This window comes from Triturus cristatus, chromosome 2_2 (assembly GCF_964204655.1).
Source record: "Triturus cristatus chromosome 2_2, aTriCri1.1, whole genome shotgun sequence".
Taxonomy (NCBI): Eukaryota; Metazoa; Chordata; class Amphibia; order Caudata; family Salamandridae; genus Triturus; species Triturus cristatus.
The window spans coordinates 677523021-677549875 of NC_140582.1; the positions used below are offsets into that span (position 1 = coordinate 677523021).

The window sequence follows — 26855 nt, forward strand, 5'->3', positions numbered from 1 at the left end:
TCTTCTCTTTTTTTTTTTTCGTGGCCAAGGTGGGTGTCGACATACCAACATTTGTTGTCCTTCGTGACGTCGATAGCTCCCTCCTTTGGTCGCCATCTTCAGATTCTTTTTTCCGCTGTTGGGTCTGAATCAACAGTGGAGGAGCTCCAAGAACTTTGGAGAGAAGAATCGACAAAAATAGAAGAAAACTTTAGAATATATCACCGGGGAAGACACCGGAGATAAAGTAAGGAAGAAGGTCGACGACAGAAGAGAGAACAGCGAAGAATTGGACGTTTCAAAGGAGAATGCGCATACAGGGAGCTCCCTGGGTGCGGTTGTGAGAAGTTGGCCTGATGTATGATGTCACTAGTTCTAGTGTACACCTTATATCAGTCCAAACAACCCTTATGGTGATTGGTTGTAAAGTCAACCTTATAGACCAGCTATCCTAGTGGTAGCATGGACAAGAGCAGTCTTAGGCTAAACTCTGAATGGCATGTGAAGCCAGCTGTGATACCATATATAATCCCTTGAATACCAAATGAAAGGACACCACAACAGATATATATATAAAATAAAGTGTATTTATTCTAGTCAAACCCTCAGCACTCTTTATGAGATTAGAGGTAAGTACAACACAGTCTTATTTAAGCATACATTAAGTCACACAGGTAAGTAATACAGTTAGGCCCTAGGGGCCACGCAAACCATATACTAAAGAAGTGGTATAAGGACCACTGTCACGGAAATAGAATAGGCCTAGGCCTAGGGAATCGCTGGGGCTACACTACACTAGCAACAGTTAGGAAGTGGGAGGCCCACGGGATTCAGGTGCAGAGTGGAAACACTCACACGTAATGCGTAAAAGTCGATAGAATTACTAGCAGTTAGAATTTAACAGTTTAAGGACACTTCTGAAGCAGCTAGAGAGTCGAGACTCGGAAACTAGACCCTAGGATAGTCACTACCCTTGTGAGCACCGAAGTACCCAAGTTACCTAGCCCACGGGCTGCGGGTGCATAGGTGTGAACTTGCGTCGGGTTTCGTCGTGGACTTCTATGGATGCCTGAAGGAAAGTTGCTGACAGGCGGTCAGTGAAGAGTGTCCGGTGGATCCCAAGGCTGGGAGCAAGAAGAGAGGATACCTGCCAGCAGAAGGGACAGAGTCAAGGTTACTAGCCAGTGACCACGTGGAACCAGGAAGGAACCAGGCGATGTCGTGAAGATTGCAGGTGAAAGGTGAAGCTTGTCGCTGCAGCCACGGGTACCAGGAGACGTCGAGGACGACCAGGACCAGGAGGCGAGCTGTCCCACGAAGGCTCTTGCTGTCGGCGGCGTCGAACTAGGACTCACCAAGCCTTGGCAAGCGGAACCCACGAAGAACGGAGGACTTGCTTCTGGTGCAGACCAGGAAGGTCTGGGGTGCTTCTCTTTTGCAAAGAAGCGGGAGCCAGTCTGGAGGAGCCAAACCAGCGGTGAAGATTTCAAGGTGTGTCGTCACAAAGGCCGCTAGCCAACGGGCAAGCAACCGGACAGACGCGGCAAGCAGGAAAATGCAGAAGGGCCCCACGCAGGACTCGTGGAGTGTGGGGGGCTGATCTTCGGTGCAGATGGTGCTTGGGGTTGGGGCTTCTCAATCCCCGGTGCACAACTTCGAGGGTGCCTCAGAAGCTGCGCTGGAAGATACTAGCCACTTTTCCCAGGTAGCCGGTCCCACGTCTCTCGTCGCCTCCACGGATCTCAGCTCGGCTGTGGATGTGGAACAGGGTCGGAGAAGTCTGGAAGTCAAGGCTCTGGTCGGGCTCTGCAGTCGGTCCCTCGTAGAACTTCAGCAAAGCAAAGGGTAGTCTCTTGATGGTGCCTGTTTGCACAGGGTAGCCACTCCTTGGCCACAAGGGAGATTCTTCAGTCTTCTTCTTTCGTCGAATGTCGAAGGTCCAGAGTTTCTGTTCAAGTTGCAGGTTCAGGATAATCTAATCTCCTGGGGCCCAGCTACCACTCTTATCCAAATCTGGGGGGCTGGGTTACCTGCTAGGTCACGCCTTATGGGTGGGACCAGGGAGGGGGGTGGTTACACCCCCTTCCCTTTGTCCAGTTTCGCGCCAGGACTGGGGCTGGAGTGCCCCAGCACCGGTTTGAACTGGACTATGCACGGGACACCTTGTGTGCCCCAGGCATGTCTCATTCTTTTCATCCCTCCCTGCCCCAATACACTAAGGCCTGTCTGGGGTGGTGCTCGCACCTCCCAAGGCAGGAAACCTATTGTCCAAGCCTCCCTTGCCGGGATCACTCCCAGCAGCAGGAGGTCAGACTCTTGTCTGTGGCAGCAGCATCCATTTTGTGATGCTGGGGCTCTGGTTAACTTTTAACCGGGTAAGTAGGTTACAATATGTCTTCTCCCTCTAGAAGGGAGGGATAATATCCTCATCCCCAGAAATGGGATGGGGGTATTATTCCAAAGTGTTAGACACCTTACACGACATGTTTTGATAAAGCCAAACCATAGTTACCATAACCGTTTAAGATTATAAGGCACTTTAAGAGTATATGGTAGGCTATATCATAGAACAGCTATAAGGACATGGTTCCGAAAGCTGCAGACAGGCTCAGCTCATGCTAGAGCACCATCTCACATGTTACCAAGCACTCTGCCTCCAGGATTGTTAAGGCCTGCCATAGGAGTGACTGATAGGTACACATGTGTCTATATGTAAGTTAGGTATAGGAATACTACACCTAAGCAAGGAGTGATTACACTACCTTGCCCCAGCTGAGTGACCAGCCAGTTGTGTCATAATGGAAGGCCAGGCCAGGGGTGGCATAATACATGCTGCAGCCCCTGGTAGGCCTAGGGTACACCTATGCCTGGGTACCTAGGGTACACTGTAGAGGGGCCAATAAGGTGATCCTATCCAAATGGGTTATGCACCTAAAGTACATAGTATCAATTTAGAGAGAGAACAGCAGGGCTGTGGGTCTGATTAGCAGGCCCACAGCCACATCTAAGTCGAAAACCAGTAAAGCAAAAGCAAAAAGTGGGGGTGAACATAGAAAGCAGACCCTACTCTCCTACAGCGGTGATGAACAAAACTCTGTTTAAATTCTGAGCGAACTAAGGATCCAAGGGTCCACTTAGCGGCAATTGTGGGTTACACAAGAGGAGAAACAGGGAAAAGTTTCTTCACCTCACAGGTGGTAAAAAGATTCCTAGAAGGAGCAAAAAGGATCGCACCTCCAAAAACAATGCCAGCACCAGCATGGAACCTCAATGTAGTGCTAACACAACTGATGAAGGCACCATTTGAGCCTATTCACTAAGCTACACTGCATATGCTCACGCTAAAGACAGCCTTCCTAGTAGCTATCACATCACTGCGAGCAGTAAGTGAATTACAAGCGCTAACGCTCCAAGAGCCCTACCTGCAAATACACAGTGATAGGATTGTCATGAGAACAGACCCGCATTTCATGCCGAAGGTGGTGTCTAAGTTCCACATCAATCAGACAATTCAAATACCGTTTTGTTTTCCAAAAACCTTCCACAAGGTCAGAGAGGGCCTTACACACACTAGAGGCCAGGAGGGCAGTGATGCACTATATGGAAAGGACAAAAGAGTGCAGGAAAACAAAACAATTCTTTGTATCCTTTGCCAGCAGTTTTTTGGGACGACCAGTTACCAAAAATACCATTGCACGATGGATTGCAGAAACCATTCTGCTCTGCCACAAACAGGCAGCGCAACCATTACAAGGAGCAGCTCATGCTCACTCAACAAGGATGAAAGGAGCAACAATTGCGTTTCTAGCCAACACACCAATACAAGACATTTGCCAAGCGGCTACATGGTCTTCAGTGCACACGTTCACAAAGCACTATTGTGTGGATATCCAAATGAACAAAGAAGCGCAAGTGGGTCAGAACGTCTTGCAACACATTTTCAGTAACCAGTGCTCATCTTCCACCCAACCACCACTTTAAGGACAAACCGCTACAAAGTCTATGCACAGCATAGTGAATCCAGAAAGATTCACGCTGCAAAACGTATCGTTTCTAACCTGTCGGTGTAGTTTTGCTGCTTGAAGACTTTCTGGATTCACTAGCGAACCCACCCTCCTCCGCCGGAAAGATGAGACAGGAGGATAAAGGGGAGCAGACTTAAAAGGTTTGATGAAGAAAAGTACCACAAGAAAGAGAAAAAAGAATCCGAAGATGGCGACCAAAGATGGGAGCTTCCGGAGGAAGCGCGTCGACGTCACGAAGGACACCAAATGGTGGTATGTCGACACCCACCTGGGCCACGAAAAAAAAGAGAAGAAATACTACAATTCTGGACCCAACCACTAGATGGCGGAATAATGCACAGCATAGTGAAACTCTTCAAGCTGCAAAACTACACCGACAGGTAAACTATACGTTACTCACGTTTGACTATCTATGCCCCCAGATGCCAGATTAGATTCATAACATTTTGTAGCAGTCCTCCAGCCGTGCAATGAGGTGGCGTTGTGTGTCTCATCACTGTTTCCATTCTGCCCAAAGTGATAGAGCAAAGCCTCATACAAGCAGCATCCCTGCACACTTACAGTTCCGTTCTTTCTGATGTGGATCCAGAGCTCCACTTTTTACCTTTTCTGATTACTCCAAAACCTTTCCACTGTGTGCTATGGAATGATGTGCCCACCAAAAACACTATGCAAGCTGTGCCACAACTGCAGGAAGCAGATGTCAATCACAGACCTACATGAGGTGTGCCTTTGGTGACTCAGCTCAGGACACTTCTCTAAGTTGTGTGATAAACTTACCCTAATACACCCAAAGACGATCCGAGATGGTAAAACGAAGTTGTACATCACTGAACACAAGAAGGAGTTGCGGCCTTCACTTAGCTCTTGCTCTAAGTTATGGGTCTGTCCCTGTGACCCCCAAAGTCCTATTGTAAGTCTATGTCCAAATGCAAGCATAAAAAAAACAGAGCAGGACTCAACCCCATCCCACGCTTTATCTTTCAAGACAAAGAGCTCCAGAGCGTAAAGTTGTCAGTCATTCTCCATTGAGATCTCCAGTCATGGAGCCAATTCCTCAGATGGTCCTGATGCTCCTCTGCCGACCATGCAGCATATAGAGGCCTTCAAGGAGGCCATGCTGCTAATTTTCCCTACGCTTCTGTCTCCCATTGTCACGGAGCACAGGACCGGAGGTCTGTCATGGCTCGTGGTACCCAGCGTAGTAAATAACGGGGGAGAAAGTTTCAAGACACCTTAATTCTATGACTTAGCCACTCTACACCAATTTTAATAGGGTAGTCTACCTTCAGAATAAAAACATGATTAGGACTGACTAACCTTTTATAACACTTCCATTTCCTGCTACATCCATTACACTAGGCCCCTCACCCCCAAGCACATATCGGCAGGAACAAAAGATCCCCGATAAAGAGCCCCGGTTTCGGGAGCCCGTCAAGGATTGCAGCGCCGACTTGACGAGGGGCAGTGCTCATATGATGAAGCATGACACCTAGCTTGCTGGGTGTGTGAGAGCTCTAGTTCCGCAAAGGGCACTCCCCTGGCCCTCCCCTCAACTCTTCCTTATAACCAATTGGTGACTAATTCTGGTCCCCTTCTTGGTCCTCATCTCTTTCTTCCTGTATCTGAGGAACTCCGTACCCCGTTTTGAAAATAATGTTCCCCAGTCGTCAGACTGGGTCCGGAAAATCTTGAGCACTACCTCTGAATTCTGGTAGATGGCGTTGGCAGCTCTGTGTCAACGTAGTCTATGGCATAAGTGGCATGCTTGATGCCTATTTAGGCGCCACCCTGGCGCACTGACATCAGTTCCTGTCTTTCCATGCCAACAGCATGGATCCAGAGAGCTACTCAGTCATCTTTTACCGGCCGTTTCAACCTTTCTGTTGACTTTTTTTTTTGTTGAGCTGTTGCTCCAAGTGTGTTAAGGGCGTGTCCCCCAGCAAACCTATGAGCTTTAAACCTTTTGGGGAATGTCGCAGACAGATGTCTGTTTCTGATGCCCACTTGGGTATGTCTTTGGTGCCTGGTGTCAGACCACGACTGTGCCGAATGTGGGTCGATGTACCTGAAGGAGATCAGGGAGCAAGCAATGAAGGCACCGCCTTGTTCCCGGTCTGACCCTGAGCAAGATTTTGAGCCCTGTCACAGAGTCGGACTTGCGATCGGTCATCTTTAAAGTCTAAGTTGTCGAAGTTGAGTAAGTCAAAGAAGCACAAAAAAGAAGTCAAAACAAGCGACATCTTCCCCCTTTAAACCTCGCTTCTGAGAAGCCAGGGGCCAGGTCTGCCCCACACATCCCTGAATTCCCGAGAGCCTGAGCAACTCCTCCTGATCTCAAGGAGTTCTATGTTGCCATGCACTGCTTCTATGGGCCACTGACTCCCTCTGCTGTGCTTTCTTGACCCATGGAGCCTGAGAGATGCACCGGCAGGGCCCTCCATACTGACTCCGGCATTGAGGCTGGGTCCTTCGTTGAATCATGCCCTCCAGACTCCACACCCAATGACACAGAACCCATTGTCCTGTATGACTGGGAGACGGTGCCACCTGAGCGTGGTTCAGCGTCCACTTCAGCGCCGCTGGGACCATGTCCTCCATCTGGTTTGGACAACTACCCCTGTCGTTTGACAGGCCCAGTGTGGAATTGGATTTTGGGGGTGGCAATGACAACGCCTATCATTTTCTTAATGCTTCAAATGAATTTACCCGCTCCTACCAGGACAACTAGTATGAGGAGCTGAGATTCTGACCTTGTCTCACCCCTGCTATGGAAGAGGGCGCTTCCTTCACCAAGGTGGTGAGGAGGGCAGCAGAAGTCCTCTATCTGCAGCACTTTTCTGTCCAGGCCAAGGCTGACATTTTGACGGAGATGGTTCAACCGGGGCTATCCCCTGCGGAACTCCCGCTTCGCTTTAGCAAAGCCCTTCGCGGTCATTGTCCTTGGGCCGAGTCCCGCACAGGTTTTCCAATACACCGGATGATTGCCGGTCACCATTGCCCTGCCCCTGGGTACCCGGTTTCCCACACCCAGGAGCCTGGTGCTGCAGGCCTCGACTGCCTAATTAATCCAAGCACGTTCCCTACCACTCCACCGTATAGGGAATACAAGAGGCTGGACACCTTGAGGAAGATAATTTTCTTCAACAGCCTTGCATTGCAGTTGGTGAACACTTCATACCTCTTGGGCCAGTACACCCACAGCTTGTGGGACACTGTTGCACAAATGCTGCTCATGGTCTTGGATGAGGCCTGAGCCATACTGAACCAGGCTATTCTGGATGGCAGGGATGCACTACCAACTCATTGGGCAGTGCTATTGCCTCTACGGTGGCACTTCACTGCTACACTTGGCTGAGGTCAGTTGTGTTTTCAGCGGATGTCCTATTGGCTCTGATGGACATGCCATTTGATGGCATCACCTGTTCAGCAGGATGGTAGTGTTGGACCTCCAGTACTCCTATTTCCGCATTGCTGTCCTGCAGGCCCAAAGGCGTTATCTCTGGGATCATTTTCATTTTGCAGTGCTCCCTTTTGGCCTCACCAGTGCCCTTCTGGTGTTCAGTAAATTGATGGCAATGGTTGCAGTACGCCTTCGAAGGTCAGGTATTCCAGTTTTTTCCTACCTTGATGACTGGCTGCTGAAGACAAGTTCAGCCCAGGCAATTGTCTCCCACCTACAGACTAAGGCGGACCTCCTCCATTTGCTGGGGTTCACTATCTGTTAGAGACTACTATCTGCAGATTCCGTAACGTATAATTATCCCCAGGCATGAGACTGGACCCGGAAAACTTTCTTGCCCAGCATCTCTGCGCACCGGGGGGTGGTACCTCGCAACTCCACCCCGACGTCCTCTGCGGGCGTGACGTGAGCGAGGTCACATAAGCCCCACCCCGGCGCGCTGATGTCAGTTTTCTTCTTTTCCACGTGCATCGCGTATCCGAATAGTGTTCCTGGCCTGTTTCAGGCCTTCTTTTTCCGCTTTGAGCGTTTTTCTTGAACACTGTGCGAATGCCTTCGGGCTTCAAGACCTGCTTGTCTTGCGCGCGCCAGATGTCGGCGACGGATCCTCACCCCATCTGCGTGTGGTGTTTGGTGGAGCACCACGACTCCACTGACTGTGAGGCGTGTCAGCAAATGAAGCTGAAGTCCCGGCGGGAGTACCGGATGAAACTCCTTTTGGCATGCATGTCCTGGTCGGCGGCGTCGCCGCGCCCATTCGCCACGGAAGGCTTCAAGACCCGCCGCTTCCGTCTCCAACATCGTCCCTCTCCCAGGCCGCAAGTGCGTTGCTCACCTGTTGGTAAGTGTTGGTTTGTCCCCGAGGCCCGGTCCCCGGCCTGTTGGGGGCGCGGGTTCTCTGCGGGTGGTGCCGCCCCGTGCGTCGCCACCCTATCCGCCGGTCCCTGGCACGGACACGACCAGAGCTCAGATGGAGGCCTATGCAGCGGCCTTGCAGGCCTCTTTGGCTCTTCCCTCTTCTCCTTCTCTTCCTGGGACGTCTGTGGATCCCTTGCTGCGTGCGGGGACTTCTGCGGCGTCGCCAGTGGCTTCGGCGCCGACAGGTTCTGAAGTTGTGGTGCTGTCAGGGTGCTGCCCTTCGGGGTTCCCTCCTTCAGACCACGGCGCCTCTGCCTCACCGCAAACCCCCACGAGGGTCCCTGTGGTGTCGCGGGAGGTTGCCGGGGCTTGGGGCGTGTCTTCGAGTCCCTCTCAGTCCTCTGGGCAGGCGGTGGCCTTGTCCGAGGCCGAGGTGACGCGGCTCAGGTGCCGGCGACTGCTGGCTTGGTGGCGCCGCAGGGGCCGGCTAGGGGTCGGGGCATGTCCCCGGGCCCCCCTCGTCGCTCCACGCGGGCGGCTGCCTCGTCGGAGGTTGAGTTGATGCCTTTTCAGCACCGTTCCTTAGCCGCCCCGGCTCCGAACCCGCCTCGGGCTCCTGCGCCGCGTGTTGTGGCGGAGGTCGTTCAGGTGTCCCCTTAGGCACCACTCGATGTTGACGTGACGCCGGTGGTGGACTCTACGGCGCCGGGCCGATGCCAGGTCCTTGATTCGTCTTCGGATGCCCCCTCTTCCCCAGAGGTTCGGCGATTGTTGGTTTTATCTTCTCCGGAGTAAGGTCACCTCGTCGTGGCTTTTTCCCCGGCGTCCTCTTAGGATGGCTCTTCACTGTCTCCGCGCCCGCAGTCTTCGCCGGAGGCACCTCAGGTCCCCCATTGATCGGTCCACCTTCCCCCTTTCCGGGCTTGGCTTTTCCTTCCTCCGGTTGGGCTGGGGGACGGAGGAACTGCTTTCCCCGCCGCGGGGTCCTGCGGAGGAGAGTGCTGCCTTCGCTCGGGCTGTTTCCACGGCTGCGGGAATCTTACGCATGGGCGATCCAGCTGCCCATTTCCCCACGGATCATCTGCTGGAGGTTCTCCATCAGGGCTCTGGTGGACGGGAGCTGCTTCTTCCCTTCGAGGCTTAGCTCCACAATTCTCTTTTGGGGGCGTAGGGCATCCTGCCACGGGTGACCCTGTGCCCCAGCCACTTCTGCACCACCACCGTCCTGCTCCGCATGATCTTGTCTGTCTTTCCCTCCACCCTTCTACCAGGGGCCCTCTTTTACAGACTGCCTTTCCCTCTTAGCCATCGGTGTTGTCTACCCCATCACGGGAGGCCCGCTGGTTAGATTTCTGGGGGCGCAACATCTTTGCCTCCTCCAAGGCTGCTTTGCGGGCTCATAACACTCTTTGTGTGTTGGCCAGAGCCACTTCTTGCTTATGGGACTCGGCGGAGTCCTTTATGTCTTCCGCTTCTCAGGAGGGTACCTGCGTTGATCTGCGACACCATGTGTTGGATGGCCGTGACCTGGCGTCGTAGATTCTTCGCTCGGCTCTGGACGTTTCGGAGGTGCTTGGTTGTACCATGGCTACTTCGGTGGCCCTTTGTCGCCATGCCTGGCTACGGGATAGTGTTTTCCCTGAGAACGTTAGAGAATGGCTGGTTGACCTTCTCTTTGATGGCGCTCTGTTGTTCCACGCCCCTGCGGATTCTGCCATTCAGAGGTTTCATGCGGGGCTTCGCCCTCCTCCTCCCCCTCAGTGACCTGACTGTCGGTCTGTGTTTTGGGAGGTGTTCTCCCGTTGTTTTCCTGGGGCCTTGTAACGGGTAGCCCAGGTTGTGTGTTCTGTCTGGTTGATGTGCCTTGGGGTCCTTTTGTTGGGCCCTTGGTGCTGTTGGCTGCTGGTCCGACCCTTTGTTGACTTATGGCTTTGGTTGTTGGTAAGCCCGGTAAACCCTGAGATTAGGCCTTCTGTCTCTTCTTTATTGGCTGCTTGGTAAGCCGTCTGCAGGTTTTTTTCTGCAGGTCTTTCTGTTTTGTCCTCTGCTGTGGAAATTTTTTCCTAAGAGGTGTTCCCATGGTTCTTGGGACATAACCTACCCTATGTGGGGTACTTGTAGCGATTACATAGCTCTGTCATGTGCTGGGGAGGTGTGGTCACCCTTTTGGGTTCCTTGCTCTCTGTGGCGTCACGATATGTCGCAGGTGCGATCTTCTTGCCAATTGTCTTGGAGCAGCTTGCGCTAGGTCCATCCTTCTTGTCACCATGTCACTCGGCCGGTCTGGCCTGCTGTCTGCGGCATTGTATTGTGGCAGTTCCGCACTTTTGTCCTGTGTTTTGGCTTGGCCCTCGGCCTGATGCTCCAGAGGGTTTGGCTTTCCTGGGCCTCTGTGTTCCGGTGGCCGGCTTGGGCCCATTTTCCGTCTTTATATTATTTTCTGCCGGTTCTTCCACTTCTTCGTGGGTCTGTGTGTTATTTTCTGGCCCGGCCCCTTCCTTGGGGTGTGTCCTGGTCCTCCCTGGCCTCTGCCTTCGGCTGGCGTCTGCCTTTTCCTGAGTGCGCTGTTCCGTGGTGTTGCCTGTTGCTGGCGGCGCGTGCCCGTGAAGGACAGCTTGTTAGACTCCACCGTTGTGCTCTTGATGTGTTTCCTTGCGCCCCTGCCTCTGGTTCCGCTGGGGCTTTGCGCACCGGTGCTTTTCTTCCGCCTGTGCTGCTGGCGGTGGCGCCGTTCCGGCCTTGCCCGCTGCTTGCGGCCAAGGTGTATTCAGCTCTTTCTATCTCTGTGCATGTGTTTCTTAAGTTGGGCCCTGCCTCTTGTTCTACCTCTTCTCACTGGGTTCGAGGTGGTCCTTGTGTTCCTTGAGGCTTTTAGGGCACTGTGTGCTCCTGCGGGGTGTTGGGCTCTCTCCCTTGGTTGGGCTTAGGATATCCTGGCCTTTTCCTTCTTGTCCTTGTGACATGTCCCCTACTGGGGCCCTGGGTCTCTCCTGGTGGGGAGGCTCTCTCGCAGGCCCTCCTCACTTTTGGGTATGGCTAGGGTATCTATTCTACGTTAAGGAATCTGCGGCTAGTAGTCTCTATCAGATGTACAAGTTATTTACCTTCTGTAACGATGTATCTGGTAGAGACGATTCTAGCTGCAGATTCCTTCACGACCCGCCCTTCCTCCCTGTTCTGCGAGGAGCCTCAGCTTGATTTTCTGTGCTTGCCTCCCTCTGGGTGGCTTGTCTTCTGTGGGGGTCCTTTTCGTTTTCTGCCTGTCGGGCTTCCCTCCAGCTGGTTTCTCTCCAGTGTAGGGGCCTGCTATTGCTATTTTTCCCTTTGTTGTTACAATTTCTGATCCCCTTGCGGTCTTCTACGTTGGGGGTTCTTTTGCCTGTCCTTGGCCTCCTGCTCCTTTCAGGGGTTATGGCCCTCCTTGACTGTGTAGTCTGGGGGTGAGTTGCTGTTGCTCCTCCGTTCCGGGCTTGTGGCCCTTTGCTGTGTGGTCTGTGGTTGCAGTCTCTCTCTCTTTTGTCTTACGGCGCTTTCCAAAACTTGTGCCTCAAGACTGGCTATCGCCTTGGCTTGCATGGTGGTTCCACGGAGTGTTGTTTTACGCTTTCCCCGCTGTGGCTTTACTGCTGCGGCCTTCTGGTACTTTTGTGCTGCCTGGTGCTATCACCTTGGCTTGCACAGTTGTTCCTCAGAGGTGCTCTGCTCTTTCCCTGCTTTGGCTTTCCTGTTGTAGCCTCCTGGCGCCTCGATACCAACTAGTGCTGTTCCTCACCTTTTGTCTCTCTCTCTTTTTGTTTCTCTGGTTTTTTCGCACACTGTTCTCATGCTCTCCTCCGTTTTGTTGTGATGGCTTCGCTTTGTGGCGGGGAAAAGTTCTCCGAAGCAAACTGACCTCGCTGATGTCACGTCAGCGGAGGACGTCGGGGCGGATTCGCGTGGTACCGCCCCCGGCACGCAGAGATGCTGGGTAAGAACGTTTTCCGGGTCCAGTCTCACGCCTGGGGATAATTATACGTTAAGGAATCTGCGGCTAGAATCGTCTCTACCAGATACATCGTTACCGAAGGTAAGTAACTTGTACATCAACATGCCAAAGACCCATCTGACTCCTCCTTAGATCTGGACACGGTGCAGTTCCACGCCTATCCTCTGGAGAAAAGAGTCTAGGACACACTGGTTGTTATCTCAATGTTTTAGCCTCTGTATTGGAACTCTAAGGTTAATGGGTCTGATGGCCTCATGCATCCTGCTGGTGAAACACGCCAGATGGCACATGCAGGCTTTGCAATGGGACCTGAAGTCTCAGTGGGCCCAGCACCATTGGAATTTCTCCAAAGTGTTTCAGATTTGCAGTAGTGGTTGACAAACTGCAATTAGCTCAGACTCCTCTTCCTTCCCCAGCCAGAGCTGAAGGTGGTGACAGATGCATCACTTCTGGCTTGGTTTGGCCACCTGGGGGAGGTGCAGACCACTCAGGTCTCTGATGGGGTCTTAGCTCAATATTAATCTTTATGAGCTGAGGACTATCTGCTTGGCATTGAAAGCCTTCTTGCATTCATCAGGGGAAGGCTGGTTCGGGTGTTCACAGGCAACACCACAGCTGTGTGCTATCGCAACAAACAGTACAGAGTGGAGTCATGGACCCTGTGTATGGAGTCCCGCCGCCTCTGGATTTGGCTGGAATGCACGACATATTCCTGGTCATGCACCACCTAGTGGGATCTCTAAAGGTCAGGATAGACTAACTCAGTGGTCGATGCCCAGCAAATCATGAATGATGTCTGCATCTGAAGCAAGGTCTTTTCAAACAATGGAGAGAACCATGGCTTGATCAGTTTCTATTCTCTCAGTACATGCATTGTCAACAGTTTTGTGCGTTGGAATTTGCAAAGTGTCTCTTGCTCAAAGATGACTTTCATGTCAGTAGTTTTTTGTGCTGGAGTTTCCAAAGCATCTCTCGCTTGGAGATGCCTTCCATTTAGAGTGTAACTCTGGAATCCTATAGGACTTCCGCTGATTCCACTCCTGCCCCGAGTTTACAAGAAGATCAGGACCGTCTGGGCGGGCACAAGTCAGTCTTGTGGCTCCAGACTAAACTCCTGGGCATGTGCGTTTGTCCTCTGATCAGGCTGCCTCTTCAGGAGGATATCCTGTTGCAGCAATAGAGAAGGGTCCTATACTCAAACCTGGGCAATCTACACTTACATGCCTGGAGATTGAGTGGGGATAGTTGAGTGTTTTTAATCTTCCTTCCAAAACCTGTGATGTAATTCTGGCAGGCAGACTTGCCTCGTCAAAGATCATATACTCCTACCATTGTGTGGCTTAGTGCTTCTCATGACAAATTGACACACGTGTCGCTTCCCTGTTAGATGTGCTACTATTTATATTCCCCTAGCCCAGTAAGGTCTTGCTCTGGGCCCTGTAAAGGTTACCTTTGTCATTTGGGCTTTTTTTGAAGTTGCCAGACCCGCCCTCTCTGTTTGTCACCTGCTGTGGCACGTTTTCTTAAGAGCTTGCAATATCTGTTCCCCCATACCCTTTTTATTATGCCCCAGTGGTACCTTAATGTGGTCTTACATTTTCTTAGTGTTCCCCTTTGGAACCCATGCACAGTTTTCTCTTGAGGCTTTTGACACTTAAGCCTGCCTTCCTAGTGGCAGTTACATCGGCAAGGCGGTTGAGGGAGCTTTCGGTTCAGTCCCATTACAACAGATTCTACCCAGACAAACTGGTTCTTTGGACCCGGGATTCCTCCCTGCCGAAGGTGCTAACCCCCTCCCATGACAGCCAAAACATTACGTTACAGATATTTTACACACCACCTCATCCTTCTCAGTAGGAGGAGAGGCTTTGTTGTTTATACCCCAAACAAGATCTGCTTTTACATTGATCACACCAAATAACACTGGGTTGACAACCAGTTTTCATTGGGTTCGCTGGAGCGAAAAAAGGCAAGGTAGCGCAAAAACGGGCCTTCTTCCATTGGATTGTGCTCTGCATAAAAATCTGCGATGCGTTGGCTAAGAAACAGCCTCCTGACGGTTTGCAGGCTCATTCCACCAGAGCATTTTCTGGATCCATTCTGAAGCCTAAGGAATATTCTATGGTAAGGAATCTGATGTTAGAGTCTGTACCAGAAAATGCATTACTGAAGGTGAATAAATTGCTCTTCCATTTCACGAAACTGCATGAAATTTAGCCGTCCAACGGCATGTTTGGTTTTATGGTGATCAATTAACGATGAGCAAATGTAAAGGGTTTGGGGATAGGAGGTTCTAAAAACTATTTGGTTCCTCATCAAAGAACTACATGAAATGGGTAAAACCATGTCAGTTAGCTTGCCCTCAATGTATTGAGGTTCATTAAAATCCATTATGGAGGGGCAGAGTTAAATGGTATGTGTCAAAGTGTTATTTGCTAATAACATTGGTGCTAGTTGTAGTGACTTGCGATATTTTATGACGCAACCCTTTTGGCTCCTAACCGACTTTGTAGAGCTATGACATAGGTGTCAGAGTGCAATACCATGAAAGCTTGTTTTACAATTTTGGGTTCGCAGTTACACACATCAGAATAAAGACTAAAACTAAGCTCCATGTGTGGCATGGGTACCCAGGCTGGAAAGACGCTACACTAGTTAATAAATTAGTGTGGTATTTGAATGGCTTTTAGCAAATTAAGCTCAGTGCAGTAATCTCAGACTTCAAACGGATCTGACAATGGGGAAAAAGTTAAAGGTAATAAAACATTATTTGATTGTCTGTTATGTTCAGGCTTTCCTGTTTTCAGTTTCTATTTTTGGTAAATTCTAGTGGAGTTTTTTCAGTGTTTTCAATTGATTTCAATACCTTAAAAACAGTGGTTACACATTTTCGTGCCATTAAAAACAACAAAGTGTTTCTTGGTTTTTTATGGAACATTTTGCTTTTATTATTGCTTTCTGCACTGATAGTGCATGTTATATCTAGACAGTGTACATGGGGCCCAAATACATTTTTACAAATCAAACTTATTGTAGTACACCAAACAATACTCTTTCAGTCAGTCTTTGGTCACAAGCGCTCATTCTTTCCTTCCCATATAAACCTTTTTCTGTGAAAAGGCCCTCTCAACGTTGGCACTTGAGACGGGCCAAGTCAAAACAGCCAGTACACAATTTGCTAACTCTGGTTACTGACAAAGCTTTCCATGCCAATACTGGTGCACCTGAAGATTGTGATTCTATGGGACAGGTTCTGCAACAAATGCGTTGAACTGAGCATATATGCCCTCCAAGTTATTAAAGTGGGCAAAAATGAAGCAGCACTTTTGAAAGTGCAGAGAAAAATCCCCTTTCTGAAAGGGCTCTAGAACTTGTGCAGAGTACCACAGTGAGGCTTCATTGACTTCAAATGCCATTGTTGGTGAAGTGCCATTTCTTTGCATCACTGCAAGCCATTTCTCATACATTGTAAAATAAAATTTCCTGAATTTCACCTGAGCATTTCTTCGCTTACCAAGTGGATAGACACTCTAACATGGGACATACTGCACTGCCAAAGTCACTAAAAGAGTTGCCAAGCCTTTCACATCTACACCAATTATGCTGAACGCTTGGTAGACAAGGGTGTTTTCAGACTCTAGTTTTTAGGTCTCGCCTGACCCAGCACATGCGCTGGTCTGGCGAGACTTTTAGTGAGGGCTCAATAAATGCTACCATGGCCAGCCTAGAGCTACAGTGCATGTGCGCGGGTGCGCGCTTTCGAGCAGAGGCACCATATGGAAAACCTCATCATGCTCATTAAGCCCCCGCGATCACTTTCACTTTTGCCCGCGATCACTTTTGCGGCGCCCCTTTGATGTTCTTGTTCAAAGAACATCAAAGAACATGTTGTTGTGTTAATGCTTTGCTGCGCCCGTTTGACTAACAATGTGCTTTCTCTTTCCACAAGCTCGATGTTTGTGTTCCTTTATTTTGATATGCTTTTAGTATGAGTCACACACACAACCACACACACAACCACACACACACAAACAACCACAACCACACACACAACCACATATACAACCACACATACAACCACACACACAACCACACACACAACCACACACTCACAACCACACACACACACAACCCCACACACAAACCCACACACAACTACAACCACACACACAACCCCACACACAACCACACACAACCACACACACAACCACACACACACAACCACACACAACCAAACACACAACCACACCCAACCAAACACACAACCAAACACACAACCACACCTGCAACCACACACACCTGCAACCACACACACCCACAACCACACACACCCACACCACCACACACACAACCACACACACACAACCACCACACACACAACCACACACACACAACCACACACACAACCACACACAACCCCACACACAACCCCACACACAACCACACACACAACCACACGCACAACCACACCCACAACCACACACAAACACACACAACCACACACAACCACACACAACCACACCCACACAACCACACCTGCAACCACACACACCCACACCCACACAACCACACCCACAACCACACACACAACCACAACCACACACACAACCACAACCACACACACAACCACAAACACACACACACCCAAACACACACACAAACACACAACCACACACACACAACCACACACACACAACCACACACAACCAAACACACAACCACACCCAACCAAACACACAACCACATACACAAACACCCGCAACCACACACACCCACAACCAAACACACCCACAACCACACACACCCACAACCACACATACCCACACACACAACCACACACACACAACCACCCACACACAACCACACACACACACAAAACCACACCCAACCACACCCACAACTGTACCCACACACAACCACACACACGACCACACACACACAACCACAAATCCACACCCACAATCCCACCCGCACCCACACACAACCAAAACGACACACACAACCACACACACAACCACACACATACAACCACACATACAACCACACACTCACAACCACACACACACACACACACAACCACATACCCCACATACACAACCACACACAACCACACACACAACCACACACACCACACACACATCCACACATAACCACACACACAAACACACAACCACACACACAACCACACACACATAACCACACACACACACACAACCACACACACAACCACACACACAACCATACACACACAACCACACACACACACAACCACACACACAACCACACACACACACAACCACATTCACACACAACCACACATCCACACACACCCACAACCGCACCCACAACCACACACACACACAACCACACCAAGCATTGGCATAGCCAATAGGTCTCGCCTTTGGGAACTTATAAGTGTTTAGCCACGCAACAGTTGATGTGGTTGCACCAAGGATATTGTGCTGCATAACTAAATACTTAGAAGGTCCCAAAAGCGAGACCTATTGGCTATGCCAATGCTTGTTTTGTTATGTCATGGTCTCCTATAAAAATCTAAGAATGCAGTAGAGTGTACTTTTTTCACATCCCTATAAATATGCAACTGAAGAGCCTCTCATTTCTTGCCTTTGGCATCATCACCCAGAAACGGTTGCCACATGGATAATATAGCATTCACAACCTCCAGGACTGCGCACTACTAGCTAAATGACAAGGTTGGAATGGCTCTTTCTTTGATGCTACACAAAGCACAAAATTAGAAACATTCGCGTTTTCATTCCCACTCATAACAAAACAGTGCACTAGAATGGGCCAAGAAGTCAATAGCATTCTTCATTAACTCTGAAGATTGTAAAGATGCTTTCAGTGTACTATCTAGCAAGTGCCAAGGATCGCTTACAGGAAAACACTTCAGCTCAGGTATCGATTTTGACAGGTCATCACTCAACTTTTATATATACTTAGCTGAATCACTGCAAGTACAAACAATATCACTCCAATCTTTGATTAACTTGGTAAGAATGATTTTGCAGCAGCATTCCAAGTGACACTACATTCCAGGTTTAAAAAAAAAGCTGGTGTCATGCTTTCACCACTATCCTAGATGCTTGGTGACAGCACTCTTCACATATACCTGTCACTACTCCTTGCATTAAATGTTTAAAGCCTGGGGTGTTTGCAATTTACCTACTATCAATCCCGACAGGCTAGAAAAGGGGGCTTATGTATTAAGGGGTTTTACCCATTCTCTGTGGGTAAATGTGATGGTATATATTGAGAAAAACTCTCATGAAACCAGCCATTTTACCTATCCGTGAAATAATCAAATATAGCCAAAGTATCAAATATAATTTTGATATTTCCTGATTCTCTACAGTTTATAAAATAATTAAACAAGACCTAAAACATGCTTCTAAACCCTGCGTCTGTAGACCAAAGACCACAAAACTGAAAAAAGAAAGAAGAAACAATATGTTAACCCAGTCTTTCTTGCTGCTACCTTGTATGACAACGTTACATTGTATTAGTCCCTTCAGGAAGAAATACAAACAGCTTTCACTCTCCTTTTCTTTTCTTTGAATGCTATTTAGTTTGTGGTTGTGCAGGTGTTTTTTCAGTGTTTATATGTATACACTGGTGAGGGCTAGTTCCCTTTTTTGGGGGTTTTATCAGTTATTATAGGTTTAAACCTAAACTCTTATCACTGATCTGCATGAAATTTGTCAGACCCTTATGTTTAGCTTACTCACGGTGTAGGGATTCATGAAAATCCATCACAGAGGGGCAGAGTTTGTGTGGATCATAGACCTGTTAATTTTCTAGTAACTTTAAAATGGTGTGGTATTTGAATCAACAAAATCCGATAAGGTTGGCAAAGATAAGGGGATGGGCAAAGATAAATGGGCCATTTGCATTGTGAGTTTGCCGGACTCTATTTGGTACTAATGGGTGGGAAGGCTTTGCTCAGTGGGATTTGGTGCAGACATGGCTTGTACGCAGGCTGCCAACCCCTACTGCTCATAGCCATGTTGTATTTCAAAGGCTGTAAACAAGTTAAGCATGGTGCAGGAATCTCCGGTTTCAGGCAGATCCATTAAGGAGCAAAGATCCCCACAGGAGTCAAAATGGAAATTAGTACTTTTTTACCACACCGTTAAGTGGTCCCCTCCTCCTCCTCCTCCTCCCATAAAGGATTTGCATGAAACTCAAAATATCACAAGTAAACATGGTAAATGTCTGAGAATTATTGTGCAGATCTGTAAACCTTTGCCAAAGTTATTAGGAAAAAATGTGTTTTTCAACCACTCCCAGCTCCTCCCTCCATCCATGTATCTGTGCCCACACCCTGCCCGCCCCTTTGTTGGATCTGCAGGAAACCTGAGGTTTATGTGCTGGATCTACCATGTTAACAGTTTGCCAGATGTCCTGCATATTCATTGTAGACACATACGGAATTGATTCAAAATGAAGTTAGCCATCAGAGGAGATGCATGATGAAGTTCCTTTATTGTGTGTGGACATAAACAAGCGAAGGTTAACTCACTTATGTTTTGAAAGAGCAACCTCTCGTTTTGAGCTGTGGTCAGTTGAATTAAGTCTGTGCACAGCCTGCATTGACTTTTTATAGTCTTGCATGTTAAGAGTGGTTATCTGTGTGTTGCTTCTTTTCCTTTCTGTGATTCTGTAATTTGTGATTACAGTGCACTTCGAGGTAACGTGCCAAGCAGCGCTGCTGCACACACTGGCACTCCTCTTTGCAGTAAACACAAGCGTCTCGCTGTGCTTCGTGTGGTGAGAAAAGATGGAGACAATAAGGGAAGGCAGTTCTACGGTTGTGCCATGCCCATGGAAACTAAATGTGATTTCTTTGAAGTAAGTAGTTCGACCAGAGTTGATTTGAATCGGTATTATTCTGCCAATTATATATTTTTAAATTAATAAATACAAAATAAAACTAAACTTCTATCCCCATTTTTATTGGCTATTGTGTCCTTCCGTTAGTATTAGAAAGCATCTAGGACGATATGACATCTTAGGCTAGTCAGAGGCGGCTTGATAGAACATAGGAGTGAGCGATGATAAAAGCATCTATAGAAAAGAAATCAAACTTTTTTTTCTGCAGCATCATCCATTTTTCAGATTCTTTTGGCTTAGATGTCGGGTAAACGAGCACTAGTAATGCTAATAGCTTTGATATGTGTACAGCATGCACACTTGGAATCCTCTGCCATACACACGTCAAACCTGTTGGCTTTGCTAGTGCTTGTTTGCTTTTACTATCTGCCATTTCTTGAAAATTGCTCTGTATTCCTTGAAATGCTCTTTTAAACATTGCTATGTTTCTTCAAATATTGTTGAAACCCGATTCATTTAAAGAAGAATGTGGTTTCTTCTATGATTGCAGGAACAGTTGCAACGACAGAAGACACAGCCAACATAAAACAAGTGAGACTAAAATCCTCATGTCGGCGTCCCATTTCTTTTTCTGATACACTTCATTGCATTCTTCAATGGCTGTGCTTTTTGGGCATTAACAGGCCCCAGTCAGTGTGAAGTTAAAACTAGATGTATGCATGGTATTCACATTGGCCTATTTGCCTCACCACACTTTTGTCGAAATATATGCAGTGCGTGCGTTCAGAAAAATATGAATGATTCGAGGGATGCAAATCATTCTCTTGTTTAACAGCACATACACATTTATGTCCTCAGAACAGCGCAAAACCCAATCACAGTCTTTGTGAGAGTTAATATGATTATAGACCTTGCAAGAAGGTGTGTCTAAGGGCCTTTCAACTGTCAGGTGTAAAAAAGACACAGAAGAATCGACTGATCAAACATGACCATGTACCATTCGCAGCGAGGTAATGCAGCAGCTCTTTTGACTTTATAGCCGGTCTCCAGAGTACCTCTTGCTGAAGAAAACACAAAGAAATGTATTAACCTTAACTGAGAAGAGTGCAAAGGTTACTGTTCCTAGGAAAAGACTTCTTTCTGGCCAGGGAGCGTTATTTGGACATTATACGAGTGTTCCCTATATAGTCTCCCCGGCAGTTCCAGTTAAATGTTTCTTAACGCAAGATCATGATTGGTTGGGTGTCCAACTAGGATTTGATATTCCTTTCACTGGTGAAATAACAACCCAGCTCTCCAACTGCCGAGACCTCCCTTCTCAGCAGAAGTTCAAGTTTCTCCTCACTTTCAGCCTGTTGGTGAGTTTACAGCAAATTACGTTTTTTGTTCAGGACCTGTATTGTTTACCGGCTGCAGGGATGATTTCCATTCAGTTCAGCCACAAGTGCAGGATGTGTGTTTTGCTAGTGGGAAATATGGTGGTCTTCATGTTTTGCTTGACTGGTTATGCATAGAATTGGAGTTTTATAGTACACACAAGTCTGTGATCGACAGTCCAAGGATATATTGTTCTGCATTTTGAATGAACACCTTCATAAGAATGTTCAGTGGGTTGCGTAACTTATGTCCCACAGTTGTAAGACCCATCTCGTTCGCTTTAGAATACTGTTCTTTTTGATGTTTGTCCATAAGCTGTTCAAAACCTTGTATCTAATGATCTTAAACTAGTAAAACGGGGAACGCTTTTTCAGTGGCGCTCTTCTGTCTTAGTAGGTGACAGTGAGCTACAAGTATTGATTTCTGTAATAATAATCAGCCTGAGGACATTTATACAGAATTTTGTCCCCACTGCAGGGTTTTTAGGAGCTGGACATCTGAGGATAGTGTCTCAGACCATGTAGATAGTAAGTTAGCATCCTGAAAATCCAAAAGGAAGATCATTCCAGATGAAGTGACCTGGACACCAATGGAGACAAGTTTGAAAATGTAACCTTTTACAGAAATGTGTCCACACAATGATGAAATCCGGTGAAATGTAATGTTTGACTTTCTTCGTAAGGTAACAGCAGGGCTCGAGTCGGGGTACCATGTGGGTGGATGGCATCCCCCCACTTATTTTACCGCGTTTTTACCGGTGGACGCTATCCTCCCTGCCCAAAAGATGTAGCCGGTACCCGAGACTGCACCTGCGCGCTCAGCACTCACCAAACCTCACCACCTATTGTTGAGAGAGGGCGAACAGAGCTCTTTAAGTTGTTTCACGTTGATGGAGCCGTTTAGTATGACAGACGGGCACTCGTGGCCGTATATTAGAAAAGGTCAGTATGTATTCATGCATTTCAGACGGAGACCGGCAAATTTACTATGGGCAATAAATACGCCCCCGAACTAGCGCAGCCTTAATTTCCCCGGTCCTTTGAGTGTCAATACGGTGACGAATTCCAACATAAACATTCTGCTTTGCCCTTTGAACCTGACCCCATCACCTTGTAACCTTTGTTAATAAGAGGGGACTTCATTTTGTGACGTTGCTTCCTGTTGTGACGTCCCTTCCGGTGACACTACCTAACTTGGAGCGTCCCCCCACTTCTTTTTTTAGGTCTCGCCTGACCCAGCACATGCGCTGGTCTGGCGAGACTTTTTGAGAGGGCGCCAAAAAGTGCTGCCAGGCCAGCCTAGACCTACAGTGCATGTGCACGGGCGCGCGCGTCGCACTTTACCGCTATTACTTTCACTTTCGCGGCCGCTTTGATGTTTGATCGCGATCACCTCCGTGAGGCTTCAATAGATTGCAGCAGTTAAAACAAGCATTGGCATAGCCAATAGGTCTCGCTTTTGGGACCTTATAAGTGTTTAGTTATGCAACTGTTGCATGGCTAAACACTTATAAAGTCCCAAAGACGAGACCTATTGGCTATGCCAATGCTTGTTTAGGGCTTGTGCCCTGGGTAACAGGGGGCTGGACCTGCAACACTTAAAGCTGAGGCATGCAGGTTTGTCTCTGATTCCTTCGTTGCGTGTAGCCTCAGAATCTGGGAGACCTGAATCGAAACAGGTAACGTTGTTGAAGTGCAAATGGTAGAACTATGTTTCCAAGAGAGGAGTTGCTAAAAGAAGCACCTGCTCGCTGCCACATTGGCCTGATTAAAAAGAGACGTGCGTGTGACGAAACCCAAGATTCTTCTCTTTATTAACAAAGATAGGGGCTGCACCAAAGAGAACCGGAAATGAAAAATGTTATACACACGTTCTGCCAGCGAGCCTGTCGTTTATGCCCCTGAAACCGCATCCGGTTCAGTATTAGGCCCGTTGCTGACTTCAGTTCTGGTGCCATCCTCTGCGCCGGATCCCTTTGCATTGACGCCAACACCAAAGGAGTATTTTCTGCTGTCTGACTCCGAGTGGAATCTACTACAACCTCAACCAAGTCCATGCCCGGCTCCAGCGGAGTGCAATCAACAGGCAATCCTTTCAATACTGACACTTTGACCCTACCACACAGTAGGGCCCAAACTTTGCACAAGGGATGATTATGACCCCAGTATGATGAGGAAAACTGAAAAGAAGAACTTCAAGATGCCAGTATGCTGGATAGTTCTCCAAACACTAACCTTATGTCTCCTCCTTTTCCTACTACTGACGAAATCGTCATGCAAAGGGCAGCAGAAGCATTAGACTTCCAACTGTGAAGGCGAAAACTAAATTGCTGTCAAAAGACCCTCTTTTGCCATTAAATGAAGTCCGCATGGAGACCCATGAGGACTTTCGGCAAAGCTATGTTTGGGATCCCCAGTTAATCGGTAGGTCGCTTGAAGTAATCATCAAGCATATATTTTCCTCTACAAGCCTTGCTCTGCGCTCAGTAAACTCCTTCTGCCTTTTAGGCTCTTCTCAGGCCCTACAGGAAATGGTGCCGTATGTTTTACCTGAATTTTTAAATCCCCTTCTTGCATTCCTAATTCAAGTTATCCAAGATGGCTGCGCTGCATCACAAATTGAACATAACTGATTTGCCTAGGTCAGCCTTGCTACCACACCTGAATACGGTCTACAGGCAGCTCTAGTGATGTTCAAGCATCCCTAATGTACACGCCATTTGATGGCTTTTTGTCTTTAATGACAAAGCAGATTTGGCTGAGGAGCGATTTAAAGATAGCAGTGCCACAGCATATTCCTTGGGTCTTTTTGCCGCGACCAGACAATCGCCACCAATTTTACCCCGTCCCTGGCCATGGTCGGGGGTTTCAGTCTCACCATCGTTCGATCAGCCCAGCAGGCCTTTCAGTCCTATTGTGGCCAAGGCTGGAGTCCACAAAGATGACCACCAACTGTCTCCAACTGAATGCCAACAAGTCGGAGGTGTTGTTGGTGGGAGGGAACCATGACCGTTGGAACGAGCTCTGGTGGCCAAAGAGTCTAGGCACTGCCCCTGTCCCTAAGCCTGCAGTGAAGAACCTAGGGGTCTGGATGGAAACATCACTTAACTTTCAGACTCAGACCAAAAAGGTGGCGGGAACCTGCTTTGGTCTGTTGCGCGGACTCAAACCCATCCTAGGCCTCTTTGATGCCCCGACGAGGCAGATCATTATCCAGGCTCTGATTATATCTAGACTTGACTATGCCAGCTCATTGTATCTGGGTGTCAACAAGTCAGAAATACAAAGGCTACAGAGAGTCCAGAATGTGGCCGCAAGATCCCTCCTCGGTCTGCGCAGAACCTGCTCAGTGACAAGTGCCATTCGCCGTTTCTCGACTGCTTGCCTGTGGCCAGGCGAATCGAGTTTAAGGCACTGTGTATAGCCTTCAAAATCCTGAAATTGGCAACCCCGCAAATATTGACCGACCTTCTCTTACCCTACACTCCCACGCGATCGCTACGATCTATGGGACAATGCCTGGTAGTGATCCCCCGCATGAGAAGGGTTCGTGCCGGAGGTCATTCCTTTTGGAACAGAGCTGCCATCCTCTGGAACTCCTTGCCGATCCATATTCGAGGGCTCACTTACTACCTCCAATTCAGGAAAGCCATTAAAACTTTTCTTTTCCCTTCTCTGTAGGCCTTCTTGTGCCTTTCCATGCGTGGCCATTCTTCTGCTGTTCAGCGCCGGGAAACCTCTTAGCTGGGGCAGCTGTTGCACTTAACATAACCTAACATAAGTCCCACAACAGCACGAACAATGCGCAGATCAGTGCCCTGGGCCCTTCTGCATCCGCAGCAACAAAACGTCTTCAGTGTGTCATTGCTGGCACACAGTCTCCATGTCGAAATCAGGATCCTTTATTTCCTGAAAGGGTGGCACGCCATTGTTTCAGACCCATGGGACCTCCAAATTGTATATTAGAGCTATGCCCTCCCAATTCTCTCCATCCTGCTGCACCTTCATAACTATCGGAGCAGCTGACAGAGGACCATCTGTCAGTCTTGAAGCAGGAAGTGAAGGTCCTTTTGGCCAAAGGGTCCATAGAAAGAGTTATGGCTTCGTAAGTAGGAATTGGGTGTTATTCTGTTTACTTCCTTGTGCCGAAAGAGGATGGAGGACGTCATCCTATTTTAAATCTTCTCCCTCTCAATGCCGTCCTACAGAAGGACACATTTAAAATGCTTGCGCTAGCCTAGGTCCTGTCTGTACTAGTCCCTGGAGACGGGATGGTGGTGTTAAATCTGCAGGATGGTTATTTCTGTATAACCCGTCCTGCAGGAACTACCCCCACTTCAATGACTGCCTGCTAAAGACTGGCTCTCTCCAGGCAATCATTAGCCACATCATGATGACAGTGGACGTCCTAAAATAGTTGGATTTACTATCAATGTGCCAAAGCTACACCGGACTCTCCTGTTCATCTGATATATTCTGGATATGATATGGCTTCGTACCTTTGCCATAGAGTGAAGAGTCCAGACATTTGAGCTGTAATCCCGATATGTCAGCCACTGTCTTGGATCTCAGTGTAGGTGAATCTCAGGTTGTTGGGATTGTTGGCCTCCTGCTGGTTAAACATACGAGATGGCACATGCAGGCTCTTCTAGGGGCAGTCTGCCGGGTTAACTTAGGATTTCGGAGACTGCACAAGATTTGCAGTAGTGGATACTGAACCGCGATTGGGTCAGTGGCAGACTCCTCTCCCTGTCCTACTCCGATTTGACAGTGGTGACGGGTGCATCCCTTCTGGGTTTGGGAAGTCATCTGGGAGAGGTGGAGATCAGAGGTCTCTGGCAGAGACTCCACTCCTCATCAATTTGGGGAAGTTGAGGGCAGTTTGCTTAGTGCTGAAGGCCTTCCTGCCCACCAGGAGAGGAAGGTCCTCACAAGCAACACAATTGCCATGTTGTACCACAACAATCAGGGGGGTGTAGAGTCCTCGGTTTTGTACTGAGAAGCTCTTTACTTCTGGGGTTGGATGGTACATCAGGGCATTTCCCTGGTGGTGAACCACCTAGCGGATTCTTTGAACTCCAGGGTGGAGACTAGCTCAACTAACAGCACCTGGTCAATCACTAATGGCAGTTACACCCTGAGGTGGCACAGAGCATCTTCCAGCAATGGGACGAAACCTTGTCTGATGTTTTGTCAACGCTGAGAATGCACAGTGTCAATGCTTTTGTGCACTGGCGTTCCCAAGAAGACATTCTCTGAGAGAATAATTCCGGCTAGAGTGGATCACTGGACTCCTAAAAGCCTTTCTGTTCCTA

At 48.5% G+C, this 26855-nt stretch overlaps 1 protein-coding gene across 3 annotated transcripts in view; it reads left to right on the plus strand.

Moving 5' to 3' along the window:
- NEIL3 (nei like DNA glycosylase 3) overlaps positions 1-26855 on the plus strand; it is a 133806-nt gene that overhangs the window by 85973 nt on the left and 20978 nt on the right. For 2 of the 3 annotated variants that reach the window (XM_085641871.1, XM_085641872.1), the window contains one exon: positions 20011-20182. The exons of the other annotated variant lie outside the window; for it this stretch is intronic. In XM_085641871.1, the coding sequence (XP_085497997.1) occupies positions 20011-20182 (172 nt within the window). The remainder of the gene's footprint in view (positions 1-20010; positions 20183-26855) is intronic. 3 annotated transcript variants of the gene reach the window in all.